Here is a 17,190-nt window from a genome sequence, read left to right as displayed (position 1 = left end):
AGCAGGCCCAGGACTGTCTTAGTCACTTCCATGTAACCCAGCCTTGGCCCAGCATGGAAGAGAGGCTTGTTGAGTCAGTGAGTAAGGAAGGGCTCCTCTCCCCGGCATCCTGCAGGTCCTCATCAGCATGGTGTATCTGCCTGAGGCCATGCCCGCCTCCTTCCAAGCCATCTATACCCCAGTGGAGTCAGCAGGCACTGAAGCCCAGATCAAGCACCTGGCTCGGCTCATGGCCACACAGATGACAGCTGCAGGACTGGGGCCAGGTGAGTGTCCTTTGGCTCTTGCCCTGACTGGGGATTGGTACTGTGGATGCTGGGTTCTCCTTCCTGGAAGAGCACCTCCTCAGGGCAGTACAAATGAAAGTCACATGAGATGTTAGGTATAAACAGTTACAGGTCCCATAGATACACTGAGTGCTTAATATTTTCAGGCCCTGGGCTTTTTGAATCCGGTGGACCTGGATTTGAAGTCTCAGTTGAACCAGACTACCTCAGCCACGCAATAGCAGTGTGACTTTGGTCAAGTTACTGAACCTCTGAGTTGGGTGTTTTTCTACATTAACAATACTAGTGAGATATAAATTATGTACAGAGAAACACAACTCTTAACTGTACATCTTAGCGAATTTTCACAAAGTGAACACACCCATGTAGCCACCACCCAGATGGAGATATAGACCATTTCCACCATTCCAGAACATTCCTTCTTGCTCCTATCCAATCAGCACTGATAGCACCCCACCTCCTGAGAAAATTACTTTTCTGATTTCTGTCTCCATAGATCAGTTTTTCCTAGTCCTGAACTTCATATAAACGGGATCATAGAGAGTCTGGCTTCTTTTGCTCAGCATAAATTTTTAAGATGCCTTCATGTTGTTGTGTGAACCAGTGGTTTATTTAGTATTTCTCAGTAGTATTTCCTTATGCGAATAGGCCATTGTTTGCTTATACACTCTTCTGTTGATTGACCTGTGGCTTATGTCCAGTTTTTGACTGTTGTGAATGAAGTTGTACAAGTGTTTTTTGGGGTTTGTTTGGGTTTGGGGGCAGGGTTGTTGGGTTTTGGTTTTGTTTTTGTTTGGTTGTGTTTTTTTTTAGTGTAGTTGGTGTGTACAAGTGTTTCGGTGTACACATGTCCTTGTTTATCTTGGGTATATACCAATGAATGGTGGTGTTGGGTCATAGGTAGGGTATGTTCAGTGCTATTAGAAGTTGCTCATCAGTGTTCCAACGTGGCTGTGCCATTTGGTGCCCCCACCCGCAGGAAATGGCTTATCTAGTTTGAGCCTTGGTTATATGCAAAGTGGCGATAAAAGGTGTGCCTGTTTCAGAATGGAGTTTTGCAGATTTAGATGAGCTTTGTGTGTACAAGGCTTAGAATGGAGCCCAGCACTCAGGAGGTCCCTGGATGGGAGCAAGGGGGTGTGACGTTCCTGGAGCCCATTTGCTACCTCCCCCTCAGGTGTGGAGCAGACCAAACAGTGCAAGGAGGAGCCCAAGGAGGAGAAGGTGGTGAAGCCAGAGAGTGTCCTGATCAAGCGACGCCTGTCAGCCCAGGGCCAGGCCATCTCAGTGGTGGGCTCCCTGAGCTCCATGTCTACTCTGGAGGAGGAGGCACCCCAGGCCAAGAGGAGGCCAGAGCCCATCATCCCTGTCACGCAGCCCCGGTGAGTCCCCTGGTAGGTGCAGGTGAAGGACTGAAGCCTGGTTTTTGGTGCGTGCATGCACATGTGTGTGCGTGTGTTAAAGACAGGCTGACAAAGACAGATAAACAGCTAGGGCTGGATGAGGATCTGTCTGATTCCAGAGTCGGTGCCATAACCACCTTAATTGTTGTTTTCTATTACGTAAAAATGCCCCCTTCCTTACTTACGTCTAAAGTTGGGATGATAATATCTCCCTCTAAGGATCTAGGGAGAGTTAAAGAGTTTACAGTGATAGATCATTAAATTAGATAACTCTTGAGGTTGATAGTGAATTTGATGTAAAGTATTTAGCATGATTCCTAACATGTCATAAGTGCTACTGGTTGTTATCATCCTCCTCTTCATTATTATCCCCCTTACAGACCAAAAAATGTAGCCAGTCCCTGCACCCCCACCCAAGACCTGCTGTCCGGGCCGTGCCTGATCTGCCCTCCAAGCTCTCCATTCCCCTCACTCTAGTCACACTGGCCCCTTGGTTCTTGAACAGCCAGGCAGGTCCCCACCGGAAGGCCTTTGCACTTCCTGTTCTCTCTACCTGGAAAGCTCATCTCCCAGATACCTGTGTGTCTCGTCCTCTTGCTTCATTCAGATCTGCACTCCCACACAGCCTCCTCAGAGAAGGATTCCCTGAGACACGCTTTACAAAAACAAAATGGCACCCTCTTCTTTCTCATTACCCTACACCTTGCCATGCCTGAGTCATAGCAGAGTTAGGAAGGCAGGGTGGTGGCCGTGGCGGTGTATGGCCTGGGGTGGACCTGGGCTCCAGAAAGGACGTTTTGAGTCACCGTGTCCCTGTCCCTGCTCTTTCATATAGGCTGGCGGGTGCTGGTGGGCGCAAGAAAATCTTCCGCCTGAGCGATGTGCTGAAGCCCCTGACGGACGCCCAGGTGGAGGCTATGAAGCTGGGCGCCGTGAAGCGGATCCTTCGGGCGGAGAAGGCTGTGGCCTGCAGTGGGGCCGCCCAGGTGTGCCCCTGTCTCCCTGGCCCATGCTTCCAGACCCTCTCCCCATGAGCCTGCCTCACAGCCCAGGGAAGAAACGGCCCCAGGCTCAAAGCTCCCTGGCTCCGGGTCCCAGCTGGGCTGCCCACCAGCCCTCCACGCCTGTCTTCTGTCCTCCTTGAAATGGAGGCGGCGGCAGCAGCTCCACATGGTGATGAGGAGGAAATGCATGGACACACATGGCTCTCGCTCAGCACGGAGCTGGCTGCCTGGGAGAGCCCTGCAAGTGAGGGCTGCTGCTGGGTTCTTTCTTCCTGGTGCTTAATAGTGCTTTTCTTATTATTGTTGAGATTTAGATGGACCAGGTCTAAATCCTGATTCTGCCATGCACTGGCATTGTAACCTCAGCCAAGCAACTTTTTCCCCCTTTTTTTTGAAGTTTAATTTTAATTAACCAAGAAGTATAAAAAAGTACTCTTTCTGTTAAAAAGGTATTTCTAGGCCATAGAGGTGTACCATAAGTCTTCCTTGGCCCCCACCCGCATCTCATCCCCCTCCTCCAAGATTACCAATGTACAAATTAGAGGAAGCCTTCAGGATCTTTCTCTGTGTACCTAAGTGTGTAGATACTACTTTTACAAACTCTGTTTTGTTCTGTGATGATTGATTTCCCCACCCCTTTTTTTTCCTCCCACACAAATGATTCCTGTGGGGTATAAGCTTCCTCAGCTTGCCTTCCTCAGTTAACACCAGGTCTTTAGTGGGGGTCCCTGAACCTGGGCAGGAAGACTTGTAAGGCACGATCATGAGGTGCCTGGGATTGCCTCCCATTCCCACACCCACATGTACACCCACTCTCCTGTCAGGTGCGCATAAAGATCCTGGCCAGCCTGGTGACGCAGTTTGACTCGGGCCTGAAGGCCGAGGTCCTGTCCTTCATCCTGGAGGATGTGCGGGCCCGCCTGGACTTGGCCTTCGCCTGGCTGTATCAGGAGTACAACGCCTACCTGGCAGCCGGTGCCTCGGGCACCCTGGACAAGTACGAGGACTGCCTCATCCGCCTGCTCTCCGGCCTGCAGGAGAAGCCAGACCAGAAGGATGGGTGAGGGGGACCGCCCTGTGCTCTCCTGTGCCCTGCCTTCCTTTTGTGGTTTCTCATCACCTCCCTCCTCACCACCGAAGGCCTCATTCCCATCCCCCGAGACTCCCTGCTCTCCCTACTTTCTGGAGGCACGTGCAAGGCAGATTCTGGGTGGGCTCTGGGGCCCGCTCCCTGGGCTTATTCTCCACCCTGCTGCGGGCCCTCTGAGCCTCCGTTCTTGTAGGTAACAGGGCCTAGCCTCATAGACTTGTTTCGGAGGTTGACTTCTCTCCAGCCTCATCTCTCACCTGAATTGCTCCTTTAGCCTCCTCCTTGTTCTCGACCTCCTACTGATCCATTCTCCACACAGCAGCCTGGGTGACATTTTAGAATGTAAATACGGTCTTGTTGTTACCCACTAAAAACCTTCCATGATTCTCCATTGCTCTTGGGATAAAGTGCAGCCTTCCTTCTGTGCCCTGTGAGACCTGCGTAACCCAATTCCTACCAACCTCTTTACCTTCTAATTCTGCCCCCCTGCTCCTCACTGTCCCCAGACTTTAGCCACGTTGGCCTTCTGTCTTCTGACCTTTGAACATGCCAACTTGGCAGTTCCTCTTTCTGTACCTGGAATGCTCTTCCCCCAACTCTTCACATTGCTGGCTCTTTCTCATCCCCCAGTGTCAACTCAGTGTTACCTCAGAGCAGCCATTTTTGGCCACCACATCTGAAAAGCAGTACCGTTCCCCACTCCCCATCGTTCCCTTTCATTACTGTAGTAAATGAGTAAGGTCAGGAATCCCCTTTGACGAAGGGGAGAACTGAGCTTCAGAGAGGTAGAGTCTCTGCCTAAGTCACCCAGCTGTCAGCGTGTGAACCCGGCTCCTCAAAATCACACACATGCACACACTCCAAAGCTCTGTCCCCGGGGGGTTGAGCAAGCTATATGTGAGGGGCAGCCCTGCCGGGTCTAAGCTCCAGCAGGACTGGGAAGCTTCACCGCCGCAGCCATTTCCTCCCCCTTCATCTCTGGCAGGATCTTCACTAAAGTTGTGCTGGAGGCGCCACTGATCACCGAGAGTGCCCTGGAGGTGATTCGCAAGTACTGCGAGGATGAGGTAAGGATGGTCAGCCCATCTCCCTCAGTCCCTAGCACCGTGATGCATGCAGGAGCCCTGCAGGGGGACAGGGGCCTGTGTCGGGGGCCTGAGGGGCACACAGCCTAGACCCTCCGTGAGGGACGCAGTCCTTTTGTCCAGGACTGGATCTGAGGGAGGTGAGGGAGATATCCCAGGGGCACACTGCAGGTGGGCTGAGCTCTGGTGTCCCTCCCTTCTGCCACAGAGTCGCACTTACCTGGGCATGTCCACTCTTCGAGACCTGATCTTCAAGCGCCCGTCCCGCCAGTTCCAGTACCTGCATGTTCTGCTAGACCTCAGCTCCCACGAGAAGGACAAGGTGACCCCTTGCCGCCCCACGCTGGGCCGACTCCGTCCTTCCTCTGTGCTGAGCGCCTAGCCCGGCCTCTTCCACATGCCCCTGAATGTCCTCTCTGGGCCTAATGCCCTTCCTGCTGTAGTGTTTTGGTGGCGGATGTTTTTTCATTTATGGTGGCATGAAGCTGCCTAGGATATACACACAGATACACTCATCCTCCCAGGAAGGGCAGTCCCATTCTCCCTCCTGCTCCGCCCATGTTGAGGAGCCCCGTATGGCCTGGGGCTGTGCTGGGGCCTGGAGGGGGAGCTAACAGGAGAGGAGCCGTGTGGCCTGTCAGCGAGCAGTGGGGACACAGCCCACCCATGGAGTGGGGCAGCATCAGAGAAGCACACTTCGTGTGGGGGCCCTGGGGAGGGGCCTGACCTACCCGACCCCGGGCGGTGGGGGATGAGCAGGGTTTAAGGACGGCTTCTGGAGGAGGGTGCAGGTGAGCCAAGACCTGAAATAGGAGTAGATGGGTGTGACTGAACAGAGGGAACAAGGTGTGTGCATGTGTGTGATTTTGAGGGCCCTAGACCCACCCCTGCCCAACTGTTTTGCCACCTCCTCTCCTGATGTCGTGTGTCCATTCATTCAGCAGACCCTCACCGTGGACTCTGGCTCTGGCTTGGGCCTTTGGTGCTGTTGGGGCCAAAGGAGTGCCCAGGAACAGTCCCTGTTCTCAGGGCTCCCAGCCGGTGATGTCTGAGTAAAATGGGATAGAGCCAGTGACGGGCATTCTGGGCAGTGGGAACCTTTTGTGCCGAGTCTCAAAGCCGAGGCGAATGCTGTCACTTTTGAGGAACTAAGGAAGGCTCATTCTGGTTGGAACGTAGCAAGCAAGGCAAGAGACAGTAAGGGATGGGGCTGAGCAGGTAGTTGGAGAGGTGATGCAGGCCCTGACTTGGGCCAGGAAACCTCTCCCCCAAGCCAGCGATCAGCCTTGGGCACAGATGACTCAGGTAGACCAGGCCTTTCTCAGTCTTGGGCTTGTTTTCCCACTGGTCCTGCCAAGCTCAGAATAGCGGTCTCCCCTACCACCATCTTGCCCGCACTCTCCCTTCAGGTGCGTTCCCAGGCCCTACTGTTCATCAAGCGCATGTATGAGAAGGAACAGCTGCGAGAGTATGTGGAGAAATTTGCCCTCAACTACCTGCAACTCCTGGTCCACCCCAACCCACCATCCGTGCTGTTTGGAGCCGACAAGGATACAGGTTTGGTGCAGCTTCATCAGATGCATATTGAGCACCTGCTGGATCCCAGGCTCTGGGCCAGGCCCTAGGGGAATGGAGCTGGATTGAAGCTGAGCCCTGCTCAGCCTACTAGGGAAGACAGCCAGGCAATGATAACCAGACCGAGCAGGCCTGGGGGCTGCGAGAGTCCAGAGGGGCGTCTCCTCTCAGCCCCAGGGGTCAGGGAGAGCATCCTGGAGATGGAGGACTGAGAGAGGATAAGGAGAGCTAGCCAGCGATGGGGTTCCAGGAAGGGCCAGGCATAGGCCCATTCCTTCAACAAAAGCCCCGGGTCCCTCAGAATTACAGGTGGGGAGACCCAAGCCCCAGGGAACAGACCATTAAACTGGAAGGTTTAGGAGTGCCTGGCTGGTTCAGTCAGTGGAACATGCAGCTCTCGATCTGGGGGTCGTGAGCTCAAGCCCCATGTTGGGCATAGAGCTTCCTTTAAAAAAAAAAAAAAATTAAACCTGGAAGGTTTAGGCTGTGATGGAAAGCACGTGGCCTTCTGGGAAAACAGGAGCCCTGGCACAGCCCGGGTGCCCAGAAGACCTCCCAGGAGAGACACTGGTTGTGTGAGACCCAGAGGATGAGGAGATACAGAGAGGGGAGTTAGGCAGCAGCGTTGCAGGCAAAGGAGTGACATGTGCAAAGGGACCTGTGCGGGCTCAGGGGGTGCTGTCAAAAGGAGGATGTGGCCACAGGGAGTCCCGGGTGGGGGGGGTGCGCTCCTAGAGGGGATTTATCACGGGCATAGGGTAATCGTGGGAGCACAGAGCAGGAGAAGGACAGGGTCAGAACTTCCCTTTGGAAAGGTCCATCTGGCTGCCCTGTGGATTGATGGGCAGAGACGAGGTGGGACTTCAGTGCAGAGGCTTCTAAAAGGGGAGCAGTCCTGGTCCCACCCCATTTCCCTGATGCTTGGCTTCCTGGGCCTGCCTCCCTTCTGTGCTGTCTCCCAAAGAAGGGACAGACACTGAGGGTGGGAGACGGTGGGGAGGAGAGTGGTCCCTGATCCCCGCTCCCTGCCCTATCAGAGGTGGCGGCACCCTGGACCGAGGAGACCGTAAAGCAGTGTCTGTACCTCTACCTGGCTCTCCTGCCTCAGAACCACAAGCTTATCCACGAACTGGCAGCCGTGTACACGGAGGCCATCGCCGACATCAAGCGGACGGTGCTGAGGGTCATCGAACAGCCGGTGAGGCCCCTGAGCCCACCAGGCTCTGCCCATCCGTGGGCAGGGCTAAGGCCCCAAGTCCAGCCCTTCCCCTGGTACCACTTCGGCATGGGCTCAGCACCAACCAGTGCCGCCCTGGGTCCCGCGGCGCTGGGGCTTGTGGGTGGTCCACCTGCCCCACCTGCCAATGAAAGGACACCAGGGTCACCCTGCAGTTACTAGGCTGGAGTTGGGCAGACCCAGGTCCACATTCTGCTTCTCACTTTGCAAACTGGCCCCTCTTCGTAAAAATGGGGAGGATAATTCTGTCCCCCAAGCTTGCTGCAGGAACTCCATGAGCTCGTACACGTAAACGTCTGTGTCACTCTCACCGTCTAGGAGCTGGTCTTCCCTTGTCTGGCCAGTGAGAGTCTTTAGTTGTCATTACACAAGTCCTGCCTGCCGCTCTCTCCAGAGCCCCAAGGTCACCCACATGAAAAGCAACTGGCACCTGAAATTCAGACTGTCTGCTCTTCCAATCTGTAGCTAGATTGGAAACCACTTTTTTTATATTTCTCTGTTCTTGCTTTTTTTATTACGGAAAATTTCCAACATACAAAAGGAGAGAGTCTGGTAGGCTTACCCCCAAATACACGCCACCCGGATTCAGCGGTGTCCTCCCCCTGTCTTCAGTGAGCTCCTGGAGGGCACAGACTGCCAGTTCCACGGACCGTTATAAATGTTGGTTGGCAGAGGAAGGCGTGAGCCCTCACAGCCTGGCGCAGTGCCCCCTGCATTTGTTGCCCACGGAGTGGAGCAGGCTGCAGACGCAGATCGAGCTCTGATCTGAGCAGGCCGCCACACGGGGCTCTGGCCGTCACTGATGCCTTTAGAAGCCTGAAAAGTCTTCACCGAGGAATTGGAGGGCTCAGATGATGGTTGGGCGTCAGAGGTCAGGTTAGGTCAGAAGTGACAGAAAGGGCCCCCGCCTGCTAAGGAGGCGGCCAGTGCTGGCGAAGGCTTTGGAGCTACAGCGAGTCTATACCCTGTGAGGTGGGGTGGAGGGAGGCCAGATGCTGCCGCCCTGCCTCTTCCCACCTTCCCCACATTTCCCCCAGGTCCCTGAAACCCCGCCACCAGTTCTTTTTTCCCCTGGGTTCACTGAGGTATGATTGACACACGGCCTTGTGTTCGCATGAGGTGTAAAACATAATGTTTGCGGACATACATATATTGCAGGAAATTAGTTAATGTCCGTCACCTTTGTTGATCTATCATGTGTTTTTTCTCTAGTGATGGGCACTTTTAAGATCTATTCTTCTGTCTCCAGTTCTTGCCCCAGAGTCCCATCATCCCCCCAGCCACCCTGCCTCTGACACCTGGGCCTCCCTGAGTTTTCCCCTTGGCCCCCCTAGTCCTCCGCACATCACCCAGCCCCTTCCCCAACCTGCCGTCCCTCTCTCTCCTTCTAGATCCGAGGAATGGGCATGAACTCCCCAGAGCTGCTCCTGTTGGTAGAAAACTGTCCCAAGGGGGCAGAGACACTGGTCACACGATGTCTGCACAGCCTCACGGACAAAGGTGCTCCCGGGACCCCCACCTTTCAGCCTTTTCCTCCATGTCCCAGACCTTCCTCACGGGCCCTTTCTAAGACCTGGCCCTCGGAGCTGCTGGGTATATTGCTAAATGCATTTGAGAAACCAGGGGCCAGAGATTCCTGCTCTGAAATGGAGTTGGCCCTCCCCTTCCCTCGCACACAGCCACCACCGTTTCTCCTTCCTCTTGGAGCTCCCACTTACCCGACCTGTGTCCCCTGCTTACTCTTCTGCCTGCAGTCCCGCCCTCCCCGGAGCTGGTGAAGCGGGTCCGGGATCTCTACCACAAGCGATTGCCAGATGTCCGCTTCCTCATCCCTGTGCTCAATGGACTGGAGAAGGTACAGAGCTGGATGTCCGGATGCCCCCACTGATGAAGACAGGGGCAGGGCAGGAATGGGTGCCCAGGTACCCATGTCAGACGCTTTTGAGCCCATCCCAGGGCTCCTCAGACTGCAGAGCAGTCTCACCTCTGCTTTATCCTCTGTGACCTCAGGCAGGCCACCCCCTTCTCTGCACCTCGGTTTTCTTCTCTGTCAAGTGAGGGATCACAGTGGCACACACAGGCCTGCCCCAAGGCCTAAATGTGTTTCCCCTGCCCAGGTCTTATTCCTAACAGGCTGTGGGGCCCTGGTGAGCTTCAGTCTTCTCCCGTGTAAAGTGGGGATGATGATGATACCCTCCCCCTGCAGGGGCCATCGTGGGGCGTGTGGCACCAGGAAGGCTCAGATGGGGAGTTATGAGGCTGGGGCTGAGTCAGGCCCAGTGACTCGGAGAAAGCTCAAGCCCAAGGGACCAGAGGGAGCTCGAAGGGGGAAGTATCCGAGGGTGTGGCAAGGCCACAGCTTCTCGCACTTCAGGGCGAGCGTTTGGGATAGGGGTGCCCTCTGACCGGCCTCCCCTGCCCTCCCCCTGCAGAAAGAAGTGATCCAGGCCCTGCCAAAGCTCATCAAACTCAACCCCATCGTGGTGAAAGAGGTCTTCAACCGCCTGCTGGGCACCCAGCACGGTAGGTGGCGTCTAACATGGTTGAAAGAAGCAAAGTAGAACTTCCAACATAGAAAAACAACCCAGTGACCTAGGACGGACTCCTCCCCCTCACCCCAGGGGCTGGTGCTAGGGGGGGAGTGAGGCTGTCTGTTGCACCTATAACACGTGATTTAAAACCCCCACATAAGAGTGTTTGGGACCCTCCAAACCGCACCAGCAGAGCGCCATCTCCCCTAGCCGCCTCCCCTAGCATTGCCTCTAAGTGCTGTTGTCGAGCACGTTGCCCGGCCCAGCCTGTCCTGTCCAGCAAATGCCCATGTCTGTGCTGTGCCGGGGGGGGGAGGGGGGGGAGGGTCCGGCCTTCTGGGGGCACAGCCCAGGGAGGAGGGCGAGGAAGTGCCGGACCACATCTGATGTTGCCCTAGAAGGGTAGGAACCCAGTGTAGGGGAGGAGGAGAGCAAGGTGAAGGCTTCCCAGAGGGGGAGGCAGTCCCCTCTTCCTTCCCCTGCTCTAGCCCTCTATCCTCCTATTCCCACTGAAGCAGAGGGCACCTCATCTTCAGTCACCACTCCCCTAATCTGCAGGACCCAGACATATCTCTTCACTTAGGCGCCGTACTGTCTCCTTCCCCTTCCCACTCCCTCCCTACAGGCGAAGGGAACTCAGCCTTGTCCCCGCTGAACCCTGGAGAGCTTCTGATCGCACTGCACAACATCGACTCGGTGAAGTGTGACATGAAGTCCATCATCAAAGGTGAGGCGCTCCCCCCATTCCCCCCCAAGTGGCCTGGCTGCTGCGGACCCAGGGAAGAACCTCAGTCACCCACATGTCCCTGCTGGAATCTGCCAAGTTGGAGATTATGCCACCTGCAACCCCATCTCAGCTCTGGACACCTACCCTCATTCCTTTGCCTTCCCTCCCTCCTCTCTTTCCTCCCTCCCTCCGTCCAAGGAACTGGTGCATCTGCTATGTGCTGGCACAGAGTAGTCCTCAAGAAAGGTGGGGAGCCCCTCCATCCCCGGCCCTGGCTCGAGGAATGAAGGAAGCAGAGCCCTCGGCTGAGCAGGGGCAGAGGGACAGCAGAGCAGATGGAGCACGCCAGGGCCGTTGTCGGACCAGGAGTAGATGCTGAGTCTGGTCTGGGCTCCAGTTGAGGCAGGAGAAGGTGCCTCCAGGGCAGGGGGTGGGGGACAAACTGGCCAGCTCCCCTCAACCAGCAGTTTCCTAATAGCTGCTGTCACCACTTACCAAGCACTTACACCGAGCCAGGCTCTCCTGAGTGCCTTACAGGCCTGCTTGCCGACACACACCACCCGTTACCTGGTGAGTATGCGGACTTCCATCTTACAGACAAGGAAGTGGAGGTTCCAGAAAGGTTGAGGAACTTGCTCAGGGCTGTACACAAGCTGAGTGGTATAGTGGAACCACACAGAATCTGAAGCCCGCTAGACCCCAGCTGGAATCCAGCTCTGCCAGTTCTGCCCGCCTATGGCACCCTGGGTCCCAGGGCCACCACCTCCCATAGGACGACTTCTCTCCATCAACTCTCCTCAGCACTGCCCCCCACTCCTCCCCGAGGGAGGTTTCTGGTCCAGAAGTCGTGCTTTCCCACCAAGGTGGAAGCCCTTACTGTCGCCCCCTCTACTCAGAAGACCCCTGTCCTTTGATTCGTCCTCTCTTTAAGAGCGGGGAGGGGGTCCCCCCAACCACCACCACTTAGCTTCTCGTCTAGCCTAAAATAGCTCCTCCCGTGACTACTTACTTCCTGGCCTTCCTCAGCAAGTTCTCTCAGAATCTTTTAGGTCGAGGGAGGAGCTTGTGGAAGTCTAAAACTCACACTACAACGGAGGAGGGACTAAGGCCTCTAGTGAAAGAACAGTAAAGTGAAAAGTGTCTCGAAGCTGAGCATCCAGAAGTGGCTTTTTTTTTTTTTTTAACATTTGTTTATTTAAGTAATCTCTACATCCAGCATAGGGCTCAAACTCATGACCCCGAGATTAAGAGTCACGTGCTCCTCCAACTGAGCCGGCCAGGCGACCCCAGAAGTGGCCCTTTTTTAGGCTGTAACCCCTTTGATGATGTCAGGGAAGCTGTGGGCCCATTCCCGAGGATGACAGGTTCACACAGTTTTGCGCACAATTTGAGGGGATTCACAGACCCCACCACCCCATTAAGTCCATCCACAGACCCAGATTAAGTCCCAGGAAGAAAAAGAGCCTTGCCACAGGTCACTCAGGTGGCCAGCGGCCAGGTCCCTGGAGATGTCATCAAGGCCTGGCCTTTAGAAGCCCACCTGTTTTTTTCTACAAGCCCAGGTCTACACACAGCCTCCATGCTGCTGAGCTCCTAGCAACCTTCCAGCCGCTCTCCCTACCTGCTGTTTGTCCCCAGCACCCAAACTAGCCAGTTCCCAGAGTACGTTTCTCTGTTCAGGCCCCAGTGGTTTTCCTGGTTGCACTAGGAACCCCATTCAACTATAAGCTCTGGATCCAAAATCCAGTCCCGTTTTGTGCACCGTTGGATCCCCCATGCCTGATAATATAAGCATTCATTCATGGCATTCACTCCTTTAAAAGCCACCCTCTTTCTCTGGTGAGTTTTTCTATAATGGGACCTGCCCCCAGTGGTCTGGTGCAGCAATTAAAGAAAACTCAGTGAGTGCCTCTGCTCAGCCCTGTGCCAGGCAGTGCTGGGAACCCAGCAGCGATGGAGACAGCCCTGGGCCTGCCCTCCGGGGCTCACAGTCCATCCCCAGATGATAAGAGCCCACAGTGAGCAGGGCTGGGACAGGGGAGCCCAAAGAGTACACTGAGCTGAAACCACAGAGGGATGAGTAGGGGTGAGGTAGCAGGGAGACACTGATCCCAGAGAAAGGAAGAGTATTTGCAGAGGCCAAGAGATGTGCTGGCATGGCCTGGTTCTGGGACGCAGAGGTGAGGCTGACTAGATCTTGAGGTTTAGGGGAAGGGCCCTGGTCAGGAGAGATCAGACTATAAGCATTAAGAATACCATGCCTGGGCCCCACCCACACACGGTCTCCTAGGCCACAGTAGGAGATTGGACTTGATACCTTGAGGGCCCCTGGGAGGTGTATGGGGTCAGGCTGAGCTTCCGAAAGGACCTCTCCTTAGCCTGCTATGGAGGGTGGATTCGAGGGCTGGGTGGAAAGCCCAGGGGGAGACTGGAGTGGGGCGGGGAAAGGGGGGTTGGTTGTGGACCCTTTCAGGCAGAGCAGGCAGGAGTCAGCCACTAACTGGAAGGGAGGAGGAGGAGGAGCTTCCTTGGTTTCTGGTAGGTTCACTCTGGCTTCTACACTGTCCTTACCTTCTACACTCTCCTCTGCTCCTTTGGCCTAGATACCTGCCCTACCTCGCTCTAGTCTCCTTCCTGCCTGTGCTCCTGTAATGCCTCCATCCTTCTCCTGTTCCTTATAGGAGCCCCCCTCATTCCTTATAGGCCCCCACCCCTGTTCTCCATTAGCCTCTCAAGGATTGGGGGCCTCTCTTCTGGCTCAATAAAGACTTCCTGGTTGACAGACTCACATGGCAAGTGGTGTTTGGGGAAGAAGGGGTTCAGAGGCAGTTCCTGGGGTCTCCCCATTACACAATGGATTGGAGCATCGCCGATCCCACTGATTTTGGGGTACCACTACCCATTCCTGAGGGAACAGACCCCAAGGCCTGCCCTGGCCTGCCTGCCTTCGTGGATGCCCCTATTGTGCTGGCCCTCCCTGGGCCCTTCCTGGCACTGGGTGTTGAGTTGGGGAGTGCTTCATCTGCCCAGGCTTCCTCCTCTTGCTCCTTCCTCCCTTGTTACTTTGTGTGCTGTGCCTCCCACGTGCGGGCACGCCTGGTATCCCTCCAGCACCAGCACAGATCCTTATGCTCTGGTCAGGATTGGGATTGGGCAGCCCCTTGACCAGCCTGCTGGTGGAGGGCATCTCCGGTCTCCTACGGGGGGTCTTACGGAAGTCAAAACTGCCTGCCCTCTCTGGTAGGCGTGGGAAGGGCAAGCCAGCATGGGCCCCCAGGCATTGGCAACCTGTCTCTCCTGCCTCGGCCTTTCCATGGGTTGCCCCCAAAGAAAAAGGGCCAAGGTGTGCCCACTCTGCCCAGCGTGGGGCTTCCAGCAACTGGACATGTCTTTTCCCCTCGACCAACGCCCCCGGCCTCAGTATCCCCTCAGGGACCTGCTGGGTGAGGAAGTCTCTTTCGTCCAGAGCTTCAGGAATGAGGGCTAGGTCCCCACTCACGTGGGCACATTAGTGGGGCGGAGGCTCTGTAAGGGCGGTGGGGCTCCCACCTTCCCAGGGGAGCTGGGCGAAGGAGGACAGGCCCGCTCTCCGCCTCCTCGCAGCCACCAACCTGTGCTTTGCGGAGCGGAACGTGTACACGTCGGAGGTGCTGGCCGTGGTGATGCAGCAGCTGATGGAGCAGAGCCCCCTGCCCATGCTGCTCATGAGGACCGTCATCCAGTCTCTGACCATGTACCCCCGCTTGGGGGGTTTCGTCATGAACATCCTGTCCCGCCTCATCATGAAGCAGGTAACCCGCCCCCGGCCGCCCCAGTCCTGCAGGCAGTGGGCTGCGGCAGGACACACTTCAGCTAGATGGGAGGCAGGATCCCGGGCTTTTCCAGCCCGCTTGCCTCCCACCCTGCAGAGGGAGCCAGGATGAGGAGAGCACACTCTAGGAGACCAGCCAGCCCTTTTGCCCTGCCCTGGGCCAAGACAGTACAGCCCAACAGGGGTCACTAACTCGGCTCCAGGGCTCCAGATGGCAGTGTGATGCGTGAGGGCAGCTGGGGGGCAGGAACAGGTGGTGGTAGGCTTCACAGGGTGGGCGTCCCAGGAGAGGCCTAGTGCCCCTTGCCACCGCCTCTGCACCCAGCCAGGATGCATACTAGAGCTGAAAGATGGGCCCATTTCTCAAGAGAAGCTAGAAATCTGGGTTTCTAAAAATACCGTGATGAAATTTAAAAAAAATTCTCAAGCTCTCAGACTAGATTCAGCCCACAGGTTGCCACTTTGCAACATCCGGCTTAGAGGTGAGATGCAGATTCAGACAGCCCTGGGTTCAAACCTCAGTTCTGCCCCATGGTACCCTCCTGACCGTGGATGAGCCCCCGCACCTCCCTGGGCCTCGTCTGTTTAGCAGGGCTGAGTCACCCCTTGAAGCTACCGCGAGAGTGAGATGAGACTGCTCACGTGAAGGGGTGTTCTGTTTTCTTCTTCCCTTTCTCTGGCCTGCCCTCATGCCTTAGCTGCTTGGGATCAGGAAGAGAAAGTTAGAAAGTCCTCTGGAGGGCTGGAGGTCAGTCAGGGCTGTGGGTAGCCCAGAGGACTCTGTTGGATGGTAGGGTTTTGGGCCCCATCTTGGTAAGGTCTGAATTTCTTTCAGTTTCTGGGGTGGCTGCCTGTGCACCCACTCAGGACCGCTCCCTCCCTGCCCCGTCCAGGTGTGGAAGTATCCCAAGGTGTGGGAGGGCTTCATCAAGTGCTGTCAACGCACCAAGCCCCAGAGTTTCCAGGTCATCCTGCAGTTGCCACCCCAGCAGCTGGGTGCCGTCTTTGACAAGTGCCCAGAGCTCCGGGAGCCCCTGCTGGCACACGTCCGATCCTTCACCCCCCACCAGGTACCCCAGGGTGTGGGATGGGTGGCCCCATGGGTTCAACCCTGGAGGACTGGATGGGGGTGGGCAGAGGGGAGCCCAGCACTGCCGCAGAAGCTCAGGGGCATCCACTAGGGGTCTCGGGTCTGGGCACTCCATAGAGCTCCCAACCTGCTCTTCCCCCTAGCAAGCACACATCCCCAACTCCATCATGACCATCCTGGAGGCCAGTGGCAAGCAGGAGCCAGAGGCCAAGGAAGTACCTGCCGGGCCCCTGGAAGAGGTGAGGGCCCACAGCTCCCCAGCCCCAAGCCAGCAAGGCCCACCCTGTCCTCCTCCCCACCTCAGCCACCTCTGTCTGGTGGAGGCTCCCGCTGAAAGGGATGGGAGGTGGGGGAACAGTTGCCCCTTATGTACTCCCTGCGCCCACCCTGCCGTCTCCCTCAGGGTGCTTTCTGGCTCTTTGCCACCATCCTCGGACAGCAGCCTATGACCTGGCTCCCATCCCCCCGCTCTGAGTTTCTGTGTGCCTTTCCCCACCCCCAGGACGACCTGGAGCCCTTGGCCCTGGCCCCAGCCCCAGCCCCAGCCCCCCGGCCCCCTCAGGACCTCATCGGCCTGCGGCTGGCCCAGGAGAAAGCCTTAAAGCGTCAGCTAGAGGAGGAACAGAAGCTGAAGCCAGGAGGAGTGGGAGCCCCCTCGTCGTCGTCCTCTTCCTCCACCCGGCCAGGCCCTCCCCAGCCCGAAGAAACCATAGATTTCCGGGAGGAGGGGCCTGAGTGTGAGACCCCGGCTATCTTCATCAGCATGGATGACGACTCGGGGCTGACCGAGGCTGCACTCCTGGACTCTAGTCTTGAGGGGCCCCTACCTAAGGTAGGGACGACAACCTCCAAGCAGCAAGGGAAGAAAACAATTAGGGCCCCCGGGTGAAGGGTGTATGCCAAGTGCCCAGGGTCGGGCGGAGGGGGGCAGGGTACAGCCCAAAGGAAGTGTGGAGGTAGGACCACGCTAGGCTATCCTTGACCCGCTCCCCCTTCTCCTGTCACCAGGAGGCAGCGGGCGGGTTGACCTCAAAGGAGGAGCGCAGTCCCCAGACCCTCACCCCTGCCGGAGAAGACACCATGAAGACCCCCAGCCCCACCGCCGAGGAATCCGGGGAACCCGAGAGCAAGGGGAACAGCTGACCGGGCTTGGTGGGGAAGGGGAGTGGGGCAGGGAGCTCGGGAAGGGCGGGGCGGGGCCTAGCCGGCAGGGCTTTGCCTTTAAAATTAAAAAGATCGCGGGTCTGGGGCGTGGATGCAGTCTCTCGTCTCTCCCTGCGTGTCAGCTGTGGGACTGCACGGTGTGGAGTGAACGCCCCCAGGTGCTGGCTGGAAGACTGGCAGGCCCTC

The 17,190-nt window shown here is 56.5% G+C and overlaps 1 protein-coding gene across 4 annotated transcripts in view; it reads left to right on the top strand.

Moving 5' to 3' along the window:
• SYMPK (symplekin) overlaps window positions 1-17,117 on the top strand; it is a 35,594-nt gene extending 18,477 nt beyond the window's left edge. For all 4 annotated transcript variants that reach the window (XM_027618637.2, XM_027618639.2, XM_027618638.2 and 1 more), the window contains 17 exons: window positions 116-266; window positions 1,465-1,669; window positions 2,526-2,676; window positions 3,519-3,754; window positions 4,770-4,851; window positions 5,078-5,191; window positions 6,279-6,426; window positions 7,482-7,642; window positions 9,073-9,181; window positions 9,436-9,536; window positions 10,114-10,204; window positions 10,838-10,939; window positions 14,543-14,730; window positions 15,644-15,820; window positions 15,984-16,079; window positions 16,343-16,672; window positions 16,849-17,117. In XM_027618637.2, coding sequence (XP_027474438.1) covers window positions 116-266; window positions 1,465-1,669; window positions 2,526-2,676; window positions 3,519-3,754; window positions 4,770-4,851; window positions 5,078-5,191; window positions 6,279-6,426; window positions 7,482-7,642; window positions 9,073-9,181; window positions 9,436-9,536; window positions 10,114-10,204; window positions 10,838-10,939; window positions 14,543-14,730; window positions 15,644-15,820; window positions 15,984-16,079; window positions 16,343-16,672; window positions 16,849-16,983 — 2,577 coding nt within the window. In that variant the 3' untranslated portion in view covers window positions 16,984-17,117. The remainder of the gene's footprint in view (window positions 1-115; window positions 267-1,464; window positions 1,670-2,525; window positions 2,677-3,518; window positions 3,755-4,769; window positions 4,852-5,077; window positions 5,192-6,278; window positions 6,427-7,481; window positions 7,643-9,072; window positions 9,182-9,435; window positions 9,537-10,113; window positions 10,205-10,837; window positions 10,940-14,542; window positions 14,731-15,643; window positions 15,821-15,983; window positions 16,080-16,342; window positions 16,673-16,848) is intronic.
• Window positions 17,118-17,190: the final 73 nt, after the last annotated feature.

Source organism: Zalophus californianus, chromosome 17, assembly GCF_009762305.2.
Source record: "Zalophus californianus isolate mZalCal1 chromosome 17, mZalCal1.pri.v2, whole genome shotgun sequence".
Lineage (NCBI taxonomy): Eukaryota > Metazoa > Chordata > Mammalia > Carnivora > Otariidae > Zalophus > Zalophus californianus.
Note: the sequence above shows the minus strand (reverse complement) of the source record. Positions and strands in the feature narration are given on the sequence as shown.